The sequence below is a fragment of the Peromyscus maniculatus genome, chromosome 5 (assembly GCF_049852395.1).
Source record: "Peromyscus maniculatus bairdii isolate BWxNUB_F1_BW_parent chromosome 5, HU_Pman_BW_mat_3.1, whole genome shotgun sequence".
NCBI classification, from domain to species: Eukaryota; Metazoa; Chordata; class Mammalia; order Rodentia; family Cricetidae; genus Peromyscus; species Peromyscus maniculatus.
The window spans coordinates 17,053,765-17,073,357 of record NC_134856.1 but is presented as its reverse complement, the minus strand read 5'-3'; the positions used below and the strand labels follow the sequence as shown (position 1 = coordinate 17,073,357).

Genomic DNA, 19,593 nt, shown 5'->3' with positions numbered 1-19,593 from the left:
CCTCTGCCTCCCGAGTGCTGGGATTAAAGGCGTGCGCCACCACCGCTGCCCGGCTCTTGTATTTGCATCTTACAGAGAAGCTGTGCTGGCCCACTCCTGTGAGCTCAGCACTGAGCACTTCTGAGCCTGAGGCAGGAGGATCTGGAGTTTGAATCAGTGTGAGCAACATAGTAAGACCTTGTCACACACAATGAGGGGCTGGAGAGATGGCTCAGTGGTTAAGGGCCCTTTGCTGCTCGTCCAGAGGACCGAAGTTCAGTTCCCAGGCCCTGCATCTGGTTGTTCACAACCACCTGCAACTCCAGCTGCAAAGAGATCTGAGGCTTTCTTCTGGCCTCCACAGGCACCCCAAACCCTACCCCCCACACACAGAAAAAAAGCACCAGGGTAGGGGAGAGGCTGAGGAGGCTGCCCCCTGCTTAGCCTTGGGAGAAGGGAGGATCGCACTGCCCAGGACCACGCTCTCCCTCAGCCCAGGTGTGGTACCAACCTGGCCTTGGTTTGTCCTCAGCCTTCAGATACTTCACTGAGTGAGAAAGTTTCCACCCAAGGCCCAGCAGAGCCCAGGTCAGAGCTGAGCCCTCAGAGATCTGGCATATTGCATTTTTGAAAAAGGGGAAATTGAGGCCCAACTCAGGCCAGGGCCTCAAGATGGTGACTGGTGTGACAGTCTGGACCACGGCTGTGGCTCCGGGACCAGATGAAGCCATCCTGGAGGAAACAGGAGTCTGAAGCTAGCTGTCCTGGGAGTGCCTAATGATTGCTTGCCTGGGGCTTGGCAGGCTGTCCTCCGGAGATGTGGAGAGGTGGAAGACACATTGGGGCCAGGTCCTACGCCACCCCTCCATGCTGGCCCTACCACACTTACCCCTCCATGTTGGGCCTCACTGCTCGGTTTGGGTCCTGAAGGACTTCCTTGGTCTAGGTTGGCACTTATCTTGGGACTCACATGTCCTTTTGATCTTGCAAGCTCGGCCCAGGGGGCTTGTAACTTTGTAGACCCCCTTGTCCATCCAGAGGAAGTTAGAGCCCTTACAGAGAATGGGCAACACTGCCCCTCCACCAGCCAGTACAGAGCTGGCAGAACGCCAGCACCCGGGAGCCGTCTAGTACAGCAGGCCGCAGGCTCCTCCACTCTAAGGGCAGCCCCTTGTGGTCTTGCCTCCCGGCCCACGGCTGCTTTCTGTTTCCCCTGGCCATTCGCAGGCCCCCCATCCCCACCCTGCGTTGTTGCGGCTTACTTCTCAAAGACTAGCTGGGACCAGCTGCAGGACAGACAGAAAAAGGAATCCTGTCTGGGAGGAGGCTGGTACTGGGGTCTGACCAGCACATACTGAGCTGGAAGGAAGCATGGAAGCCGTGGTCCTCAGGGCTCTGGGGCCAGGACCAAGCTGGGGAGGCACAAGGAGAGAAGCCATAGGGTGGGATCGCTTGGTCCTAGTGATCAAGGTTTCCTTGGGTTTCCTGGGTGCTCCTGCCCCTTCTAGTAGAGTGTGCATGAAGCTCAGGGTCCTCTGAAAGAGAGGGCTTAGGCATGAGACCTTCTCAGCAAATGAGCCCGCTGGCGGTGGTGACACTGTGGTCCCCACGGAGGCCTGGGAGCAGGGTCTGTTGTGGGTGTGTCCGGAGCGGTAGATTGCCAGGCTGGGGTGGGGCCTCTCTTCCTCACAGGCCTACAGAGGGGCCCTCATGCCTCAAGGCTCCACTTCCCTTTTCTGAGGGCACCAGGGCCCCAAGGCTCCTGCAGCTCCATGCTTGCTGAGGAAGCTGGACTGGGGTTCCTGCTGGCTCTGTCTGGGTAAGGAAGTGAGTATGAGTATGGGTGGGTTTAGAACACTCGGCTGCTGGCTCCCCCGGGGTGGGTCTCCCAGGCAGCCTGAAGGTCCAACCATGTGCCAGTCTGTGCAGTCCCAGCCGCCTGCCTCTGTCACTGTCTTACTCAGGAACGAGAACTCCACTGGTCAGGAGAGGTGAGGAGGTCCCAGGCCTGCCTGGGACACCGGAAAGGAATAAGTGCATAGCGCAGAGGGCTTCCTGGATGAGGCCCCCTCCTGGATCCTGTTGCTTGGTCCTGCCCCTGCCCCTGCCCCTGTAGGGCAGAGGGAAGTGTCTGATGGCCTCCACTCAGCTCCTACCCCTTTTCACTATCATGTTGTCTTGGCCTTACGGGATAGGGTCAGGAAAGGGGTCGGGTCGGCGTTTTGAGGTGTCAGGGCCTTTCGGGTTGTTACTTCTGTGAGGGTGAGAGGCAGGGTGAGGAGTGGGCTGTGCACGGCCTGAGTTCAAATTACAGTCTTCTGTCTCATTAGCTGTGTGGCCAATGATTGAGCCTCTCTGTAACTAACTCATTGCCCGCGGGCAGGAAATAGGGACAGCAGGGCCTACAGGCAGGTGTGCAAGACTTAAGGACGGGCTGCTCACTGGGCCTGGAGCACTCTGTTTGTTTTGACGGGGCTGGCGATCACAGAGCCCCAGAGATCCACCCATCTCTGCACAGCCCCCAGTGCTGGGTTTTCAGGAGCGTGCGAGACCCGGCTCAGCTTTTCACCAGCTGAAGCTCAGGTCCTCGTGATTGCACGGCGCATGCTCTTACCCACCGACCCGTCTCCTCGGTCCAGCTGCAGGAACTCTGCTCCCAGCTGCAGCCTTGCATTCCTCTGCTCAGCTGCTCCAGGGGCCCAAGGAGAGCCCTGGGTGGGCTGAACCCTTATGCCCGCTGCATCCCATTGTCCACTTCCATCCCCAGCCGCTGTTGCCCGGGAAGTGGCTTGATCAGATCCACAAGTAAAAATGTTCCCCACTGGCTTGGGGGTGGGGTGGGGGCTCTTGCAGCAGCTCCTCAGCCTGGCTTTGTGCTTGGGGAGATAGGTCATGCCTGGGACCAGAGGAGGCATGAGCATGTGCTGGAGCGTGCACGTGTGTGCCCTCACACCACACGCTTGTGTCCTGGTGGCCCACAGCCTGGCTTTGCCTGGAGGAGTGTCCCTGGAGAGCTGTCTCAACCACTGGTGTCTGGGGTTTCTCGGCCCAGCAGTCCTAGCCCGCTGGTGTTTGGCGTTGAACCAGAGGGTCAGGCAGGACTGCTGTTTGTGTGCTTGTGGCATTTGGTTTTGTCCCCTGAAGTGGCAGTGGAGAAGCCTGGGCCCAGGAGCTGTGGTCTGAATCCCAGCGCTCTGGCAAGCACCTCCCGCTGTGTGATGTGAGGCGAGCTACTGAGCCTCTCTGGGCTCAGCTCTGCCTCTGTTAGGAAGTGGTTGAATGTGTGTGCGGGAGCTGAGGAGCCTCTTCAGGCTGCCCTGGCTGGGCACTGCTCAGGGATAGGCCTGGTCCTGTTCTGCCGCCCACAGAACAGGGCTGGGCACAGATGGCCGGTGCTTAGTCAGCACTTCCGCGGATGGAGAATGGCCTGCCCAGATGGAGGGGAGGCAAACGGGGGAGGTCCGTGCTAACAGAGCCGCCGGCCTGGCAGAGGCAGGTTCTCCTAGTAGCAGTTGGTAATATGCCTCCTGCTGCAGGCTTTGGGAAGCCTGGGCTCATGCCCAGGACCCCTGGTAGATAGGTACTGTGGACAGCTGATTGGGTGCGGTCCTAAGTCCCTAGGCTCGTCCTTCTGTTTCTGGGCCTGTGCTCAGGGCAGAGGGAGGCAGAGCTGGAGGAGTACCCAGGGATGTCTCAGCAGTGGGCACTGAGTCGGCTCCCAGGACCCTGCGCATCAGCCGCTGAGGGCTCTCTTCCCTCCTGGATACTTTTCTTCGACGTTTCTAATGGCGGCTGGCAGTTTGCCCTTTGTGACCTCTTGCAGCCTACCTACCCTGTGCCCTCCACCCTGTCACCCCAAAGTGAAGCCTATCTAAAGGGGTCACCAGTTCCTGGTGCGAGCAGGCTCTTTATACAAGGCCTCTGTTGCGGTAGGGGCAGCTGCCTCCAGGTGGATTCTGTGTGGTCGCTCGGTCTGTACTTCTCCTCTTGGAGGTTGGGAAGGTCAGCCTGTGTACTAGTCTGGAGTCTCCAGAACAGTGGTTCTCAACCTGTAGGTCGGGACCCCTTAGGGTCACTGTAGGTCATGACCCCTTAGGGTCAAATGACCCTTTCACAGGGGTTACGTATCAGATACCCTGCACAGCAGATATTTACATTGCGATTCATAACAGTAGCTGTTCAGTCCACAGGTCTGGATGTCTCAGCTGGTCTCAGCTGGTCTCCGTGTGCTCTGGGATCCTGAAGAAGTAGGCTCTAATGCTAGTGAAGGAAGGGCCTTGTTAGTTAGAGTGAGAGCAAGCAGGCAAAAAGCAAAAGCTTGCTTCCTCCATGTCCTGTACATAGGCTGCCACCAGAAGGTGTGGACCAGATTAAAGGTAGATCTTCCCACCTCACAAGATCTAGACTAAAGGAGGGTCTTCCCACTTCAAATGGTTTAATTAAGACAAGTCCCTCACAGGTGTGCCCAGGCCTTGGGGTTTAGTTGAATCCGGATGTTGTCACGTTGATAAGCAAGAATACCCTCATAGTCTCTCGAGCTGCCACATCAGAAGTGTGGCTGAGAAGCCCTTTGGGAATACACAGTTGTGTAGATGGATGGATGACCCAAGCGTAGAGGGGTCTATGGTGAGCACGGCCAGCCTGGAGTCCACCCGTAGCTTCGTAGTGAAGGCTGTTTGGTCCCTCCCTCCCTCTGCTTTCTGTCCTGTGAGTAGGCTTGCAAACTTCATAAACCTGTGTCAGTGGGACAGGCATGCTGGCACATACTGTAATCCCAGCCAGATAGGAGGCCGAAGCAGAAGGATGGCGGGTTCAAGGCCTACTTGGGCTACAGAATGAGTTCGAGGCCAGCTTGGGTGTCTTAGTGAGACCCTGTCTCAAAATGAAAAGAAAGAGAGGCCTGGGGCTACAGTTCCACAAAAGTGTCTGCCTAGCATATGTGAGGTTCCGGGTTCAACTCCTGGTATCAGAAGAAACCCGTGTGTCTGTGGTCCCTTTAAGAAAACACATCTCAAGCCAGGCGTGATGTTTAATCCTAGCACTTGAGAGGCAGAGGCAGGTGGATCTCTAAGTTTGAGGCCAGCCTGGTCCTCAAAGTTAGTTCTAGGCCAGCTAGGGCTACATAGTGAGACCCTGTCTCAAACACAAACAAACAAACAACAAACCTACAAGAAAAACACGTCTGGGACTGGAGAGATGGCTAGTGTTTGAGAGTCCTTGGGACTCTTACAGAGGATCCGGGTCCAGTTCCCATAGCCCATGGTGGGTGGCTCACAACTGCCTGTAACTCCAGCTCCAGGGCATCTCATGCCTTCTGGCCTCTGTGGGCAACTGCATACATGTGCATATGTACACTCACATACACATAATTAAAAATAAAAATAAGTTGGGTGGTGGTGGGATATGCTTTTAATTCTAGCACTCAGGAGGCAGAGACAGGCAGATCTCTGAGTTTGAGGCCAGCCTGGTCTACAGAGCGAGTTCCAGGACACCCAGGGCTATACAGGGAAACTCTGTCTCAAAATAAAATAAAATAAAATAAAGTAAAATAATAAAATAAAATGTCTCACGTGGATACTTAGCAGAGCCCAGGTACAGGGGGTTGCCCCCATTGAATCTAGCAGTGTGGAAGTTGAGCCGGTGGCCCCTCGGCCTCCCCAAACCACCTGGATCCTGAGACCGCCTTAATCCCAGGCTGGCAGGATCTCAGTTTGGGACCCTGCAGACCTGAAGACACAGACTGAGCTCCAGGCATCCAGAGAGTATGTTGTTCACACAGGGACCCTGGGAATAGAGCACAGGTTAGACCAGATCCTACACCATGCTCATCTGATCTGGCAGGTGGCTCTGTTGAAGCTTAGGGAACAAAGGAAGGCTGAGCTCTGGGCTCTGGGGCGATCACTGGAGATCTGCTTAGAAAAAGAAATGTTTGTGGTCTAGCCTCACATCATACAGATGATGTTGGGAAGTCAGTCACCAAACAGGAAGTGGCTTAGGCAGGCTTTGAGTGGCAGTGTGCTGAGCCAGTCTCCAGGGTAATAAAGGTGCTGTGGGTCTGTGTCATCCACTGCAGCACCCACAAGTTGTGTGCTCCTGTGGCCCTTAGAAAGTGACTAGTGTGACTGAGGGGGCTGGGAATTTACTTAGACAGGGTCCAGGGTGTCCTCAAACTCACAATCCTCCTGCCTCAGCTTCCATAATTCCATTTCTAATGACTTTGAATCACACATGCCCAGACACTGTATGGAACTGGCCCACCTTTCCTCACACCTGCCCTTCCCTAATTTGGATATCAAATGTTTTTGGTCTGCTTTGTCTCCACAGATCTGAGGACCTGGAAGGTCCTGTCAGCCCATCCTAGACACCCTGAAGACACCAGTGACCAAGACCCAGTGGCTGGAGCCGGTGCCATGTGCCTATGGAGCCACAGGCTCTGGGTGCCTCTGTCCAGTCCTGACTGCTAGCCTCAGAGAAGCCAGAGGCCTAGGCAACATACAAGAGTGTGAGCAGACAGATGCATCTCAGGCTGTGGGGCTCCTGAGCAGGCTGCTGGACCGGGCCACTGGGGAAGAAGATGCCAGCCAAGGGGCGCTACTTCCTAAATGAGGGTGATGAAGGCCCCAACCAGGCAGCACTCTATGAGAAGTACCGCCTCACCAGCCAGCATGGACCACTGCTGCTCTTGCTCCTCCTGGTGGCTGTGGCCACCTGCATTGCGCTCATCAGCATCGCCTTCAGCCATGACGTAAGACCCTGGGCTAGGACACTTTGGCCTTCCTGATCTGATGGGAAAGCTTTAGCACGGTGGTGCCTGCCTGCCTGAAGCTTCATTTTCTTTCTTTGTGAACTGCTAGGCAGGTGGAAAACAAGTCAATTTGAATTTGATCTTGAAGTCTGATTGGTTTTAGCTATTATATCAATTGTACGAAATCACCCTCAGTTTTTGGTTTTTTTTCACCATGAAATTCAATCTGTTAAAGCTCTGAGTCAAGGCTTGTATATCACTTCCTTCCCTTGTCTGACCATGGCAGACATCACCAATCAATCCCTGTATTCCTTTCTGAATCTGGCTGTGATCTCAGATTTTTTTCTCCTCATCTTCTTTCTCCTTCCCTTACTTTTCTTTCTTCTTTTCCTCTTTCCTTCCCCCTTTTCTTCCTCCTTGTCATCCTCATCCTCCTTTTTCTTTTCTTTATTTTTATTTTATTTTTTTGAGACAGGGTCTCATTATGTAGCCCAGGCTGGCCTTGAATTCACAGCCTAAGTGCTGGTGCAGAATCCTTACCACTGTCAGGGCAGACATGGCCAGCATCACTCCTGACTTGTGTCCTTGCTTTGCAGCAGCCATTCGCCATAGGCAGTTGTCGGTCACTCAGCACATGGCTGAGAGTTTTTTGTTCTTATTTGTTTTCTTGCTGACTGTTGTAAACATCATCAGAAGTTCCCAAAGTCATATCAGAGGCTGCAGGGGTTCTGTGTCGGTAGCCAGGGCCCTGTAGGGAGTGGAGAGGGACAGCTAGACCTCGCAGTTACAACACAGGCACCGCTTTCCTGTCATTGTCCAGAGGTGGCTGGTGCTTCAGCCCTCATGACGCTTCGCCTCTGTGGGGGACCCAGGATCTTCTGGGTGCATCTGTCTTTAGGACCTTTCTCCCCACCTGCTCCTCTACTCCAAGGCACCTCTGTGTGGGGTGCCTGCTCTTTGTATCCCTCCGAAGCCGGTCCGCGAATTCCTCTCCTCCAGGACTTAAGCAAGGCTTTGCCTGAGAAGAGCCCTGTTCTGGCTCCAGTGGTCCTCCCTGTCCCCCACAGGAGAGCAATGCTCTCTTAGGGCAGGGTGGGGGGTGTTCAAGCTGCTGCAGAGACTGAGAAATAGAGTGATAGTGGAGATGATGGCGTAACCCGCAGGCCTGAGGTTACGGGGAGACCAACGCTGCTGTGTGGAAGGTGCTGGAAGTGATTCTGGGTAGACTTCCTGGAGGAGTGGGTGCTCCACAGAGGGAAGTCAGGGTACTCCGTCTGTTTGCTCTACCCAGGATCCCCCCAGACACCAGGCTCTCCTGGGCACTGCGTTCTTCATGCTGACGCTGTTTTTGGCTCTCTACGCGCTGGTCTATGTTGAGTGCCTGGTGCGGCGATGGCTGCGTGCCTTGGCTCTCCTCACCTGGGCCTGCCTCATGATGCTAGGCTCCGTGCTGGTGTGGGACTCCTGGAAGAACGAAGCCTGTGCGTGGGAGCAGGTAATGGTGGGAACCGGTGGCCCCGGGCTTGGGTGCGAGCAGTTGGAATAGGCAGTCGGCAGCTTCTGCCCACTTGAGGCCTCGGGGCTTATGGGAGTGGGCCAGCGCAGGCCTGTGCTGTGGCTTCCCTGCAGGCTATGACACTGGATTTAAGATGGCCCCAAGCTGACTCTCTTCTCGGAGTGTCCCCTTGGGTATCTGGCATTTTGGATAGAACCTGTTTGGTTAGAGATGGCAGAGTTCTAACTCAAAGAGACAAAAAGGCACCAGTGGGTTCGAGTGCCAGGAAGAACTGAGTAGGGCTGGCCCTGGCTCCCGCAGCCTGGCCACTCTGGACTCTGTCTCTTCTGTGTTCCCTTGTCCCTCAGCAGCCTGTCCCCAGATGGAGTCTGCGATGGCTGCTCACTCACTAGGCTAGCCATCCCAGGTGACGCTGGAGACCGTGGTTGAATTGCAGCAGCCTGGCCTGGTTAGTCACAGTTGCCAGGAAGTGGCATACACCGATCACAGCCAGTGTGCCTTTTTCTATGATTGGGTGGGCTCGAACTGCGGTAGGGTGGGCTCGAACTACGGTAGGGTGGGCTCGGGCTGAGGTAGGGTGGGCTCCGGCTGAGGTAGGGTGGACTCCGGCTGAGGTAGGGTGGGCTCCGGCTGAGGTAGGGTGGGCTCGGGCTGAGGTAGGGTGGGATCGGGCTGAGGTAGGGTGGGATCGGGCTGAGGTAGGGTGGGCTCAGGCTGAGGTAGGGTGGACTCTGGCTGAGGTAGGGTGGACTCTGGGTGAGGTAGGGTGGGCTCGGGCTGAGGTAGGGTGGGATCGGGCTGAGGTAGGGTGGGCTCGGGCTGAGGTAGGGTGGACTCTGGGTGAGGTAGGGTGGACTCTGGGTGAGGTAGGGTGGGCTCAGGCTGAGGTAGGGTGGTCGGGCTCATGAAACCGCAGACTGAAGGGCAGATGGGGGGGGATGAGGCTGCATTTCCTGAAGGAGGCAACAAGTGATCTGGCCCCATCCCAGCCTTCCAGTGGTTACCGGGCCAACAGCTGAGAGCTCCGACACAGACAGGAACTCAGTATTCAGATGACGAGCAAGCGCTCTAGGTCTTCCTGTCCTGCCGTGTGTCTGTCCCTGTGCCTCACCATGTCCCAGGTGACAACAGGCCGCGGACCTGTTCTCCTTGGTCCTGGGCCATGCTGCATCTCTGGGTGCGTTGTCCCCAGGTGCCCTTCTTCCTGTTCATCGTCTTTGTGGTGTACGCACTGCTGCCCCTCAGCACGCGGGCAGCCATCACCGTGGGCGTGGTCTCCACTGTCTCCCACCTCCTGGTGTTCGGAGCCGTGACGGGGGCCTTCAGGATGTCCATGTCCGGTGCACAGCTTGGGCTGCAGGTGAGGGTGACAGAGGCTGGGTGGGGGCAGGCTCTGGCCTGGTGGAGGTTGAGCTCGGGGACTGTGTTTGCAGACCTGTGGCAGCAGGCAGGGCCCTGGCCTGTCTGTCTTGATGCTGGTCTAGGATACTCTGTGGACTCGGGCCCTCACTGTGCTCAGGGCCCTGCTGTGGTAAGGTCCTGCCCTGAGCATCTCTCCCCAGGCCTCTGACCTAGTTTGGTAGCACCCCAGTACTGGTGTGTGTAACTCTGTTGAGTAAGTGTGCCCCCCAAGTCACATCACTGGGGTGTAGGGATGTGACTTCCTTCTATCTGGCCCAGATGTCCACTTCTGGGGGAGAGGTCAGAGCTCTGGGCAGCCAGCTGGGTGCTGCACCTTCGGTGACTGGGGTTGGGGCTCAGTGAGGTAGCCCCCATCTCCTTGGAAGCACTCGGCATTCCTGGACTCTGGTACCCTGGCCTTCACAGACAGGGCAGGCGTCTGGCCCGGCAAAGAAGGCCCAAGTCCTGGTCCTGCGGTCATAGCAACTCATTAGGGAGTCAGCTGCCACCTGGGCCTCAGTTCTCTGCCTAACCCAGGAAAACGACAACTTGAAGGTTATTTGGGTCAGGCAATGGGGACAAATGCCACCAAGTCTGCTGTGGGGTTCATGCTGAGCAAGTGTGCTGGCTGGCCCACGCTGAGCCTTGCTTACCCTTGGCTGCCCTCAGCTTCTGGCCAACGCCATTATCTTCCTGGGTGGGAACTTCACGGGGGCCTTTCACAAGCACCAACTGCAGGATGCTTCCCGGGACCTCTTCACCTACACCGTCAAGTGCATCCAGATCCGCCGGAAGCTGCGTGTGGAGAAGCGCCAGCAGGTAGGGACCTGCATCCCCTCCTCGCTTCCCCCCACTGCCATGTACCCCACCTTGTTCTCCCTTCCCTGGGCCAAGCGCTGCACATGTGGCCCATGTGGCTGGTCCCCTGCAGGCCTTACTCCTGGGAGCTGGGTGACAGGGTGGAGGGCTCCACCAGGGTGAGGCTGTGTACATGTAACCCCGCCGGGAACAGTGGCATCATGGGCAGCATTAGTGGGAAGAACGATGTCCAGGTGGCCAGCCTAGGGCCTGCTGATGCTCTGCCTGTCTCCGCCGGTCCTCCCATTGGTCTGCCCTCCTGTACCCAGGAGAACCTGCTGCTTTCGGTGCTCCCGGCCCACATATCCATGGGCATGAAGCTGGCCATCATCGAGCGCCTCAAAGAGGGTGGTGACAACCGCCACATGCCTGACAACAACTTCCACAGCCTCTATGTCAAGCGCCACCAGAATGTCAGGTGGGCAGGGCTGGGGAAATGCATGGTGCATGGCATCCTTTGAGAATTCAGCCACCACTCCCCTGGTCCTGCGCGGACAGTGCTCTGTCGCGAGCCTCAGTCCATACAGGGGTTGGCGGCCAGGCCCTTCTTTGGGCCTCAGTTTCTCTTCTTCTTTTCTGGAGCTGAGAACTGAACCCAGGGCCTTGCGCTTGCTAAATCCCTAACCCCTCTCCTGTTTCTTCACGGGGTGAATCAGATGAAGGCTCTTAAAGGGCTGGGGTGCTATTAGGGGAAGAAGACCCAGTGTCCCTTCATAATCAAGGCAGTCCATGTGAACTAGCCAGACACTCGGGGGCGGGGAAAGGGTTTTTCCCATGATTCTCCCCAAAGGAGGTGCCCCGGTGCCCCTGTCCTTACCTGGCCTTAGTGACGTGACAGGATCTCTTGTGAGGTGTAGTGTGGTCACTCTCAGCACCACCTGGTATCTGCCCGAGGGCCAGCATTATGTACCAGCAGACATCTATTAGTACAAGTCAGGGCTCCGTCTGTCGGCCTGGGGTCTTACAGGCCATTGAACACAGCGTGGCCTGAGGGCATTGTCGCCTGCCTCCTGGGACTTCTGATTGCTCACTGTGGTTCTTTCAGGGCCTGGGGAGGACTGGAAGGAGGGAAGTTGTGTTCTGGAAGCTCAGGTCTCTCGACTCTCTGGGTGCGGGTGCAGGAGGTGGAGGGTGCTGGGAGCTGAGCAGTGACAGGCTGGGTGTAGGTAGTGTGCTCTGTCCTGCTTTAGTGAGAGGCCTTTGCAACTAAGATGGGTCAAGCTGGCTGGGAGCAATCTTCTGGCCTTTGGGGCTGATGGGGGCCGAGGCAGGGCCACCTCCAGGGATCTGATCCAAGCTCTGTCCGCCCGGACTAGCATCTTGTACGCAGACATCGTGGGCTTCACACGGCTGGCCAGCGACTGCTCCCCCAAGGAGCTGGTGGTGGTGCTCAATGAACTGTTCGGGAAGTTTGACCAGATTGCCAAGGTGAGCCTGGGCATGCTGTCAGCCGGCTGCTGCCGTCACGGGGCATCCCGTGCTGCAGGAGCTGGGAGTGGGTGGGAGGCTGGGGCTCAGTGCTAGAGTCTGGCTAGGAGGTGCTTTCTGCGTGCTCCATGTGAGTGGGATTCCAAGGGGCAGGAGCTGGCTCCCACCTCAGCAGGAGGAGAACCAAGTTATGAGTGCATGCCCGGGGTGTTTATGGGTCCAGCTCAGGTGGGGGGCTTAAACTTGCAACCTGAAGATGGCTTCCAGTCTGGCAGCCTTGCCTTACCTGGGGATCTGGGAGCACCCAGAATGTCCAGCCACACTCAGCTTGACAAATTCCCAGGTGAACTGTGCATATAAGAAAGCTTGAGAAGCCTTCCAAAGAAACTCATGGCCAGTGTGATGGCGCACGCCTTTAACCCAGCACTTGGGAGGCAGAGCTGGCTGATCTCTGTGAGTTTGAGGCCAGCAGTGTGTGTGTCGGGGGGCAGACAGACTCAGACCCAGACCCAGGGAGGGAAGAGAAGCCTGTGGGGCAGGGGAGCAGGGGAGCAGACACAGAGATGTGACGTGAAGACAGCTCAGTGTGTGTGGAGCAGAGTATCAGGGAGACAGACAAGGACATGGTGGCCTAGGCAAAGAGTGGGATTTGTCCTTCTGTCGCTGAGAAGCCTGGCAAGTGCCAAACAGGATTTCCTTCCTTCCTTCCTTCCTTCCTTCCTTCCTTCCTTCCTTCCTTCCTTCCTTCCTTCCTTCCTTCCTTCCTTCCTTCCTTCTTTCCTTCCTTCCTCGCTTCCTCCCTCCCTCCCTCCCTCCCCCTCTCAATAATTAATTTATTTTTATTTTATGTGCATTGGTATTTTGCCTATATGTATGTCTGTGTTGGGGGTGGGTGGGCTGGATCTCCTGGAACTGGAGTTACAGACAATAGTGAGCTGCCATGTGGTTGCTGGGAATTGAACCTGGGTCCTCTGGAAGAGTAGCTAGTGCCCTTAACCTCTGTGCCATCTCTCCAGCCCCCAGGAACAGATTTTCATCCTTAACAAATCTCCCCGTGGCTCCTGAGCCTTGGTGCTGAGCCGTGTGACCGGGGGGGGGGGGGGGGGAGGGCGGGGGGCGCCCTTCGGGCATTCATGACCCAAGAGTTACCAGCATTGAGGAGAGGCGCAGGCGTCAGGGGCCAGTTGAGCGCTGGCTGGACACAGGGCAGGGCTGGCCTGGGCACAGTTACTTAGATGTCCTTGTTCCATCCCTGCGCTCCCCCCCTGGAGAGCCAGAGCACAGCTGGCTGCTGGGGCACCTGGGGTGGGTGATGAGCAGGGTTCGAGACGCTGCAAAGCAAAGGCTGCTGGTCACACCAGACCCCCACAGGAGGCCTCAGCGCAGTCTCTGGTGGGGCTGTAGACTCCCATCCAGGACCCTCCTTCCCTGAGCATTTCCTGTGGGGACCCCGTCTCACCCCTGTTGGCTCCCTCCCGCCCCCCATCTGGCAGCCTGGCGTCTCTGGGCTTAACTGCTGCTGCTCTCTGCTCAGGACGCCTGCTATAAGTCCTGCCTGACTCACTCTGCTTCGGCTACACTGACTGCCCTCGTTTTATTTCAAGTCGCTTCCTGGCCTCAGGGCCTTTGCACATGTTGGAATGCTCTTCTTTTTTAAAAAAATATTTTATTGCCAGGCTTAGTCCCAGCACTCGGGAGGCAGAGGCAGGAGAATCTCTGAGTTCAAGGCCAGCCTGGGCTACAGAGTGAGTTCCAGGAAATGTGCAAAGCTACACAGAGAAACCCTGTCTCGAAAAACCAAAATAAATAAATTAATAAATAATTACTTATGTTTACGTTATGTGTACGTTTGTCTGTATGAGGGTGTCAGACCCCCTGGAACTGGAGTTACAGACAGTTGTGAGCTGCCATGTGGATGCTTGGAATTGAACCTGTGTCCTCTGGAAGAGCAGCCAGTGTACTTAACCGCTGAGCCATCTCTCCAGCCCCTAGAATGCCCTTCTTCGAGGGCTGTGATGGCTCTGGTCTCCTGGGCCCTTCCTCTCTCCAGTCCTCTTCCTCTTCTGGGTGCATCTCCCGGTTGTATTGATTTAGTCCCAGCCCTCTGCTCGTGTGCTCATTCCACAGCTGCGAGATTTGTATCAGAGTTTGCTGCTGTGTCGTGGTCCCTGGCCAGGTATACAGTAGGCACTCAAACATTGCACAGACAAATAAAAAAGACAGTCCAGTCCCTCCTGCGTAGCTGGCTGGGTCTCTCGGGTCCCCTTGCCGGGCTCTGCAGCGGCAGCTGAGCCGGCGGCACTGAAGGCCGGTCCTGGCAGCGCGGCGAGCAGCTGGCCCGGGACCTGCCCTGAGCGCACCCCTTGCTTGCTTACCCTGCAGGCCAACGAGTGCATGCGGATCAAGATCCTGGGTGACTGCTACTACTGTGTGTCAGGCCTGCCTGTGTCGCTGCCCACCCACGCCCGCAACTGCGTCAAGATGGGGCTGGACATATGTGAGGCCATTAAGTAGGTGCGGGTGGGCCAGGGCACAGGAGCATGTCCCCTGCCGAACCACATGCTGAGGTGGGTGGGGTGTGAGGCTTGCCCGATTCTCAGCGCACCTCGTGGAGGAGGCCAACTCCTGCTGGCCTCCCTTCCTCTGGGCCACCTGTGGCTTCAAGCCCTAGGAGCATCTAAAAAGCTGTTAGGCCAGGCATGGTGGTGTACGCCTTTAATCCCAGTACTGAGGAGGCAGAGGCAGGTGGGTCTATGCAAGTTCAAGGCCAGCCTGGTCTACAAAGTGAGTTCCAGGACTGTGTAGAGAGACCTTGTCTCAAAAAAACAAAACAAAATAACTAAAAAGCTGAGCTTGGGCAGCTGGACTCCACCTTTCCAAGGACTGAGATTGCAGGAAGAGCTCAGGGCAGATAACAGGAAGGCCTTCCAGAGGCAAGGCCCAGCTCCAGGACTCCATTGGCTTTCCATTCCTCTGGGAAGCTTCTGGTGCCAGAGGGCTTACTCTAGCGACAGGGAGGCCTGGATCTTCTGGGTCCTTCTGCTAGCGAGCATCAGTCTGTTGGTGAGGTGCTCAGGGGTGTGCAGGAAGAATCATGAGGTGGAGGAGGCGGTCTGTCTAGGCAGCAGAGGAGGTACTCCATCCAGTACCACTTTGTTGTGCCTTCAGAACTCCCCCTAGGTGGGAAGGTAGTCCACAGTGCAGAACTCCCAAGATGCCTGCCATGGGACCCAGCGGGTCCCCATTCTGCATTGTGTAGAGGCGGCTTTGGCTTCTGCTGGCTCTAGCCTTGGTGACCAGCTCGCCCCCAGCTCTAGTGGTGGACACAGGTGCTGGTGGCTCCTGTGTCCCTAACCAGCAGCTTGCCTGAGGAGTGTAGAGCTCTGCTCAGGCCTGGGGAATGGGGGTGGGTGCCACATCCTGGGAGGCTCCACCCTGGGGGTTCCTTGTACTGAATAGGGCCCTCACTTCCTGCAGCTGGAGTAGAGAAGCCCCCAGGGTCCTTGTCTATGCTGGGTGTTAGGTAGGGCTTAGCATCCTCAATATCCTGGAAGCCTTACCAGAGCCAACCAGGGTGCTGGGCAAGAGATACCAGGGACAGGATGTAGCCCATCAGCATAAATGGCATCCTAAGTCCCTTTCTCTTCCTACACACCCTTGAGCTGGGTGTGAGCTTGCACACTCCCAGGGATGGGGTTCTTGGCCTCTCTGAAGAGGAAGCCCTGCCATGCCCAAGACCTCTGCTGTGGCCCTGAGCTGCTGTAGGTGACAGACTGCTCTGCTCCAGGCAGGTGCGTGAGGCCACAGGAGTGGACATCAGCATGCGTGTGGGTATCCACTCTGGGAATGTGCTGTGTGGGGTCATCGGGCTCCGCAAGTGGCAGTATGATGTGTGGTCCCATGATGTGTCCCTGGCCAACAGGATGGAGGCCGCTGGAGTCCCTGGGTGAGTTTCAGCAGGGCGGGGGCAGAGGCCAGGGTGATCAGGGTGGGACCAGGTGTGGAGGCAGGGGATGGAGCCAACCCCCGCTGCTGCGCACCTCCAAGTGGGCGCCTGGGCCATGCTGCTTTGTCTGACTTGGGTCTCCCCAGCCGGGTGCACATCACAGAGGCGACACTGAACCACCTGGACAAGGCGTACGAGGTGGAGGATGGGAACGGGCAGCAGCGCGACCCCTATCTGAAAGAGATGAACATCCGAACCTACCTGGTGATCGACCCTCGGGTACGAGGGCTTGGGGGTGGGTGGGGGCTGGGCAGCCTGGGAGCAGGGTCCCAACTACTAGCAACTGACCCTCCAGACTGTGGGGAGGTAGCAGAGAGTAGGAGGGCACTTCCTTGACCTGGGCACATTCTAGGCACCCAGGAGCGACCTGTTGTGTTTCTGTGAGGTGGGGAGCATGGGCTGTGTCGGCAGCTCCGGGCACAGAGCGTGGTGTTAGTGGAGTTCCGTGACGCTAATTGCAGGAGGTCTCTTCACCCCTGTGAGGTCGCAGGCAGCCTGCTCCTGGAGCTTGCGGGTCGGGGGGCTCTCAGGTGACTCAAGTTGCTTCCTGTCCTGGAGCCCAGCTTGCCCTGGTGGCCCAACAGGAGAGGCAGCTGGGTTTGCCTGCTGACTGCTCAAGCTGGCAGTCTGTTGCTTTCTGTGGCCTTAACCTCCTGAACCATCCCTGGAGTTTGCTCCAGAATGCTGGCAGGAGCGTTTTCCAGCTCCCTCGGTCCTGGCCCTTGGCTCTGACTGGGGGCAGCCTGCGAACCCACCTAGGCTCCGCTGCATGCCTTGGCTTCACTCTGTCCCCCTTACCTTGCTAACATGCAGGGTAGCCACCACATACAGGAAGATGCCTGCTCCTGGCCTTACTGTCCCCGTGTGGTCCTGTTTATTTATCTTTGTCCTTGTTTATTGTCACACCGGCTGCCAAAGACCACTGGCCCTCCAGCCTTGCAGATCGGGATCATCCAGCTCCGCTCTAAGCATGCATTTAGTGGCTTTGAAATGGAGAAGCCCCGGCCTCCAAGGCCTCCCTCTGCAGGCATGGTTCCAAAGCTCACCCCCAGGGCTGCCAGCTTGAGCAGCAGAATTGCAGGATGCTGGCCAGACTCCAGCCAAGCTCCCGAGGAGCGGCGGCATGTGCGCCACTGGCAGTGTGGAACAGTGGTTCCGCCTGGTCCCTCTCTCCAGCTCTGCTCCTACGCTCATTCACGTCGCTGGCAGTTTAGAGGGGCCTGTAGGAGTTCCTCTTCATTCTCATCTCCAGCCAGCGTGTGACCAGGGTTACCAGCAGGAGAGGGGGCTCAGACACCTCCAGACCCGGCAGCTCTGGCTCGCTGCGGGGCTTGGCTGCCCTCTGTATGGACTCTAGGACCTTTGCGGGGGTGGGGGTGAGGTGGGGGGGACACTCCACATCTTGGTCCTGGGCTGAGTAGATGGTGGGCAGTGAGGGTTTAAAGTGAGGGTTTAAAGCCCAGAGACACTGGAAGTTTCTGGTAAATTTGCCATTGTTCTTTGGCCAGGTCTGGGGCTGTAGGTGGGCTGCTGCCTGTTGGTGTTGGCAAGTCTGAGGAGGTGGTTCTGGAGGGAGTGTCTGGGATGCTGGCGGTGAGGGAACAAGAGCCTCAGCAGACACAAAGTAGGCCATGCTTGTGTCTGATGGCCTTGGGGCTCTCTTTTCCTCTCTTGCTTCCAGCCATACCTGGCCACCTGGCTGGAGAAGACCCAGGCATGGGCTAAAGGGGACTTGGGGCTCAGTGGCACTCGGAACCGGGGGGCAGAGCTGGACCCTCACTCGGGGTCTGGCCAAGCCACTGAGATGCCAGGAGCTGAACTTGAGGCTGGGCGTGGCCCTCCTGCAAAGGCTGTCCTGGAGTGGGCTGGCACTCTGGGTTCAGGCCAGCACCCATCTTTCTCCCACTGCTTTCACCAGAAGGAGCATGTGTGAGCCACATGTGGGTGGGCAGGGCTCCTGCTTACCCCTTCCTCGAGGGGTCCTGAGCTGTGTGGCCACCAGTGTCTTCCCGACCTGGGGCAGGGATGATAACTGAGGGCTTCAGCCAGTCCCCAGGGCACCCCCTGCTTCAGGAAGAGGCTCAGAAACCTGCCACTCTCCCCTGTACCAGAGCAGCCAGCGCTCCAGGCATGCTCCCGTGCATGCACGCGAGGGGAACATGTGGAATGGGTCCTGTCTATGTGTTTGCAGAGCCAGCAGCCGCCTCCACCCAGCCATCACCTCTCCAAGCCCAAGGGGGATGCCACCCTGAAGATGCGGGCTTCCGTTCGTGTGACCCGCTATCTCGAGTCCTGGGGGGCAGCGCGGCCCTTTGCACACCTCAACCACCGGGAGAGTGTGAGCAGCAGTGAGACCCCCGTTCCCAATGGACGGAGGCCAAAGGTAGGCTCCCCTCCCACCAGGACCTCTCTGAGAAGGGACAGGGAGCAAAAGGCTCTGCCCCGCCCTTCTCCTCTAGCTGCATTGTGGGTAGTCTCTGCCAAACCCCGCTTCTGGAATATTTGGAGAATGCTCCAGCAGGGTCTGGAATGTCCTAGAATCTCCTGGTCCTTTTCCAGTCTGAGGAAAGAAAGCCAGGCCCACGGTGAATGGGTGTCAGTGTGCAGGGGGTGGCCATTTTCTCCTTCTCCCCCCTTGCAGGCCACTTCTCTGCGCCGCCACCGTGCCCTTGACAGGTAGGTGCCCTGCCCGCCCAGCACACTGCTCACTGGTGGTGCTGGGCCAGTCTCCTCCTGCAGGCGGGTGCTCTGACCAGTCTCTGTCTGGGGCAGCCCCTCCTGGCCCAGCCCGGGCCTCCCTGGGTTTGCCAGGGCTCAGGTTTGTCTTCTCTGGGTGCAGGACTCCCAGGTCCCAGGCTCTTTGAATGGCTGGGATGGGATGCCTGCTGCATGCTACCCTAGGGCTGGGGTGGCGGCTTGCTGTGTGTCGGTGCTGAGGAAAGGTGTCCCTTGGGCTTCTGTGCTGGTCCTGCCCCTAGCTGAGGTGGCCTTGGTCTGGGGGTTAGGGATGTGTCCTCTGCTTCTTGCTGGGCTGCTGGCCCTTCACTTAACCCCACCCCCTTTCATGAACTCAGGGACCCCACCTGATACTAGTAATCCCACTGGTAAATCCAACATCCATAGCCTAGCCTCCGGCCAAGTAGGCTCCCAGGGTGATGCAGTTGGGGGCTCTAATTCCAGGAGTGCATCCCCCAAGGGGCGCCTGGATGATGACTGTGATGACGAGATGCTGTCAGCCATTGAGGGGCTCAGCTCCACCAGGTGAGACCTGTGATCTCTCCCCACCTCTTTCCCCCCCACAGCAGGGCCGGTCCCCTGCTGCTGCATACTGAGCCCTGGCTGCGGTCTGTACTCTCCCTTCCCCTGGGGCTGCTCCCAAGAGTGTGGCCCTCTCTTGCTCTGTGGGCGGGCACATGGTGCTGCTCTTTTCCCCAGGCCCTGCTGCTCCAAGTCTGATGACTTCCACACCTTTGGTCCCATCTTCCTGGAGAAGGGCTTCGAGCGTGAGGTGAGGTTGGGGCGGCTACCGCAGAGGAGCAGGTCTAGGCCTGGGGGGCGGGGCATGACCTGCTGGGTCCAGCAGATCCCACAGGGTGGGGAGGCCCGTGGGGCTCTCTGAACTGGCTGTTGGGGTGGACAGGGTTCTGTGCAGTGGCTCTT

The 19,593-nt window shown here is 57.6% G+C and overlaps 1 protein-coding gene across 4 annotated transcripts in view; it reads left to right on the top strand.

Annotated features, from left to right (window-relative positions):
* Adcy7 (adenylate cyclase 7) overlaps positions 1–19,593 on the top strand; it is a 58,086-nt gene that overhangs the window by 27,335 nt on the left and 11,158 nt on the right. For 3 of the 4 annotated variants that reach the window (XM_076571748.1, XM_076571746.1, XM_006971769.4), the window contains exons 2-14: positions 6,304–6,724; positions 8,016–8,219; positions 9,433–9,600; positions 10,311–10,460; positions 10,769–10,917; positions 11,816–11,927; positions 14,310–14,437; positions 15,715–15,873; positions 16,020–16,152; positions 18,125–18,316; positions 18,575–18,609; positions 19,114–19,194; positions 19,369–19,441. In XM_076571748.1, the coding sequence (XP_076427863.1) occupies positions 6,554–6,724; positions 8,016–8,219; positions 9,433–9,600; positions 10,311–10,460; positions 10,769–10,917; positions 11,816–11,927; positions 14,310–14,437; positions 15,715–15,873; positions 16,020–16,152; positions 18,125–18,316; positions 18,575–18,609; positions 19,114–19,194; positions 19,369–19,441 (1,755 nt within the window). In that variant the 5' untranslated portion in view covers positions 6,304–6,553. Of the gene's footprint in view, positions 1–6,303; positions 6,725–8,015; positions 8,220–8,592; positions 8,689–9,432; positions 9,601–10,310; positions 10,461–10,768; positions 10,918–11,815; positions 11,928–14,309; positions 14,438–15,714; positions 15,874–16,019; positions 16,153–18,124; positions 18,317–18,574; positions 18,610–19,113; positions 19,195–19,368; positions 19,442–19,593 lie in introns of those variants that run through there. The other variant, XM_042277346.2, reaches the window with a different exon arrangement.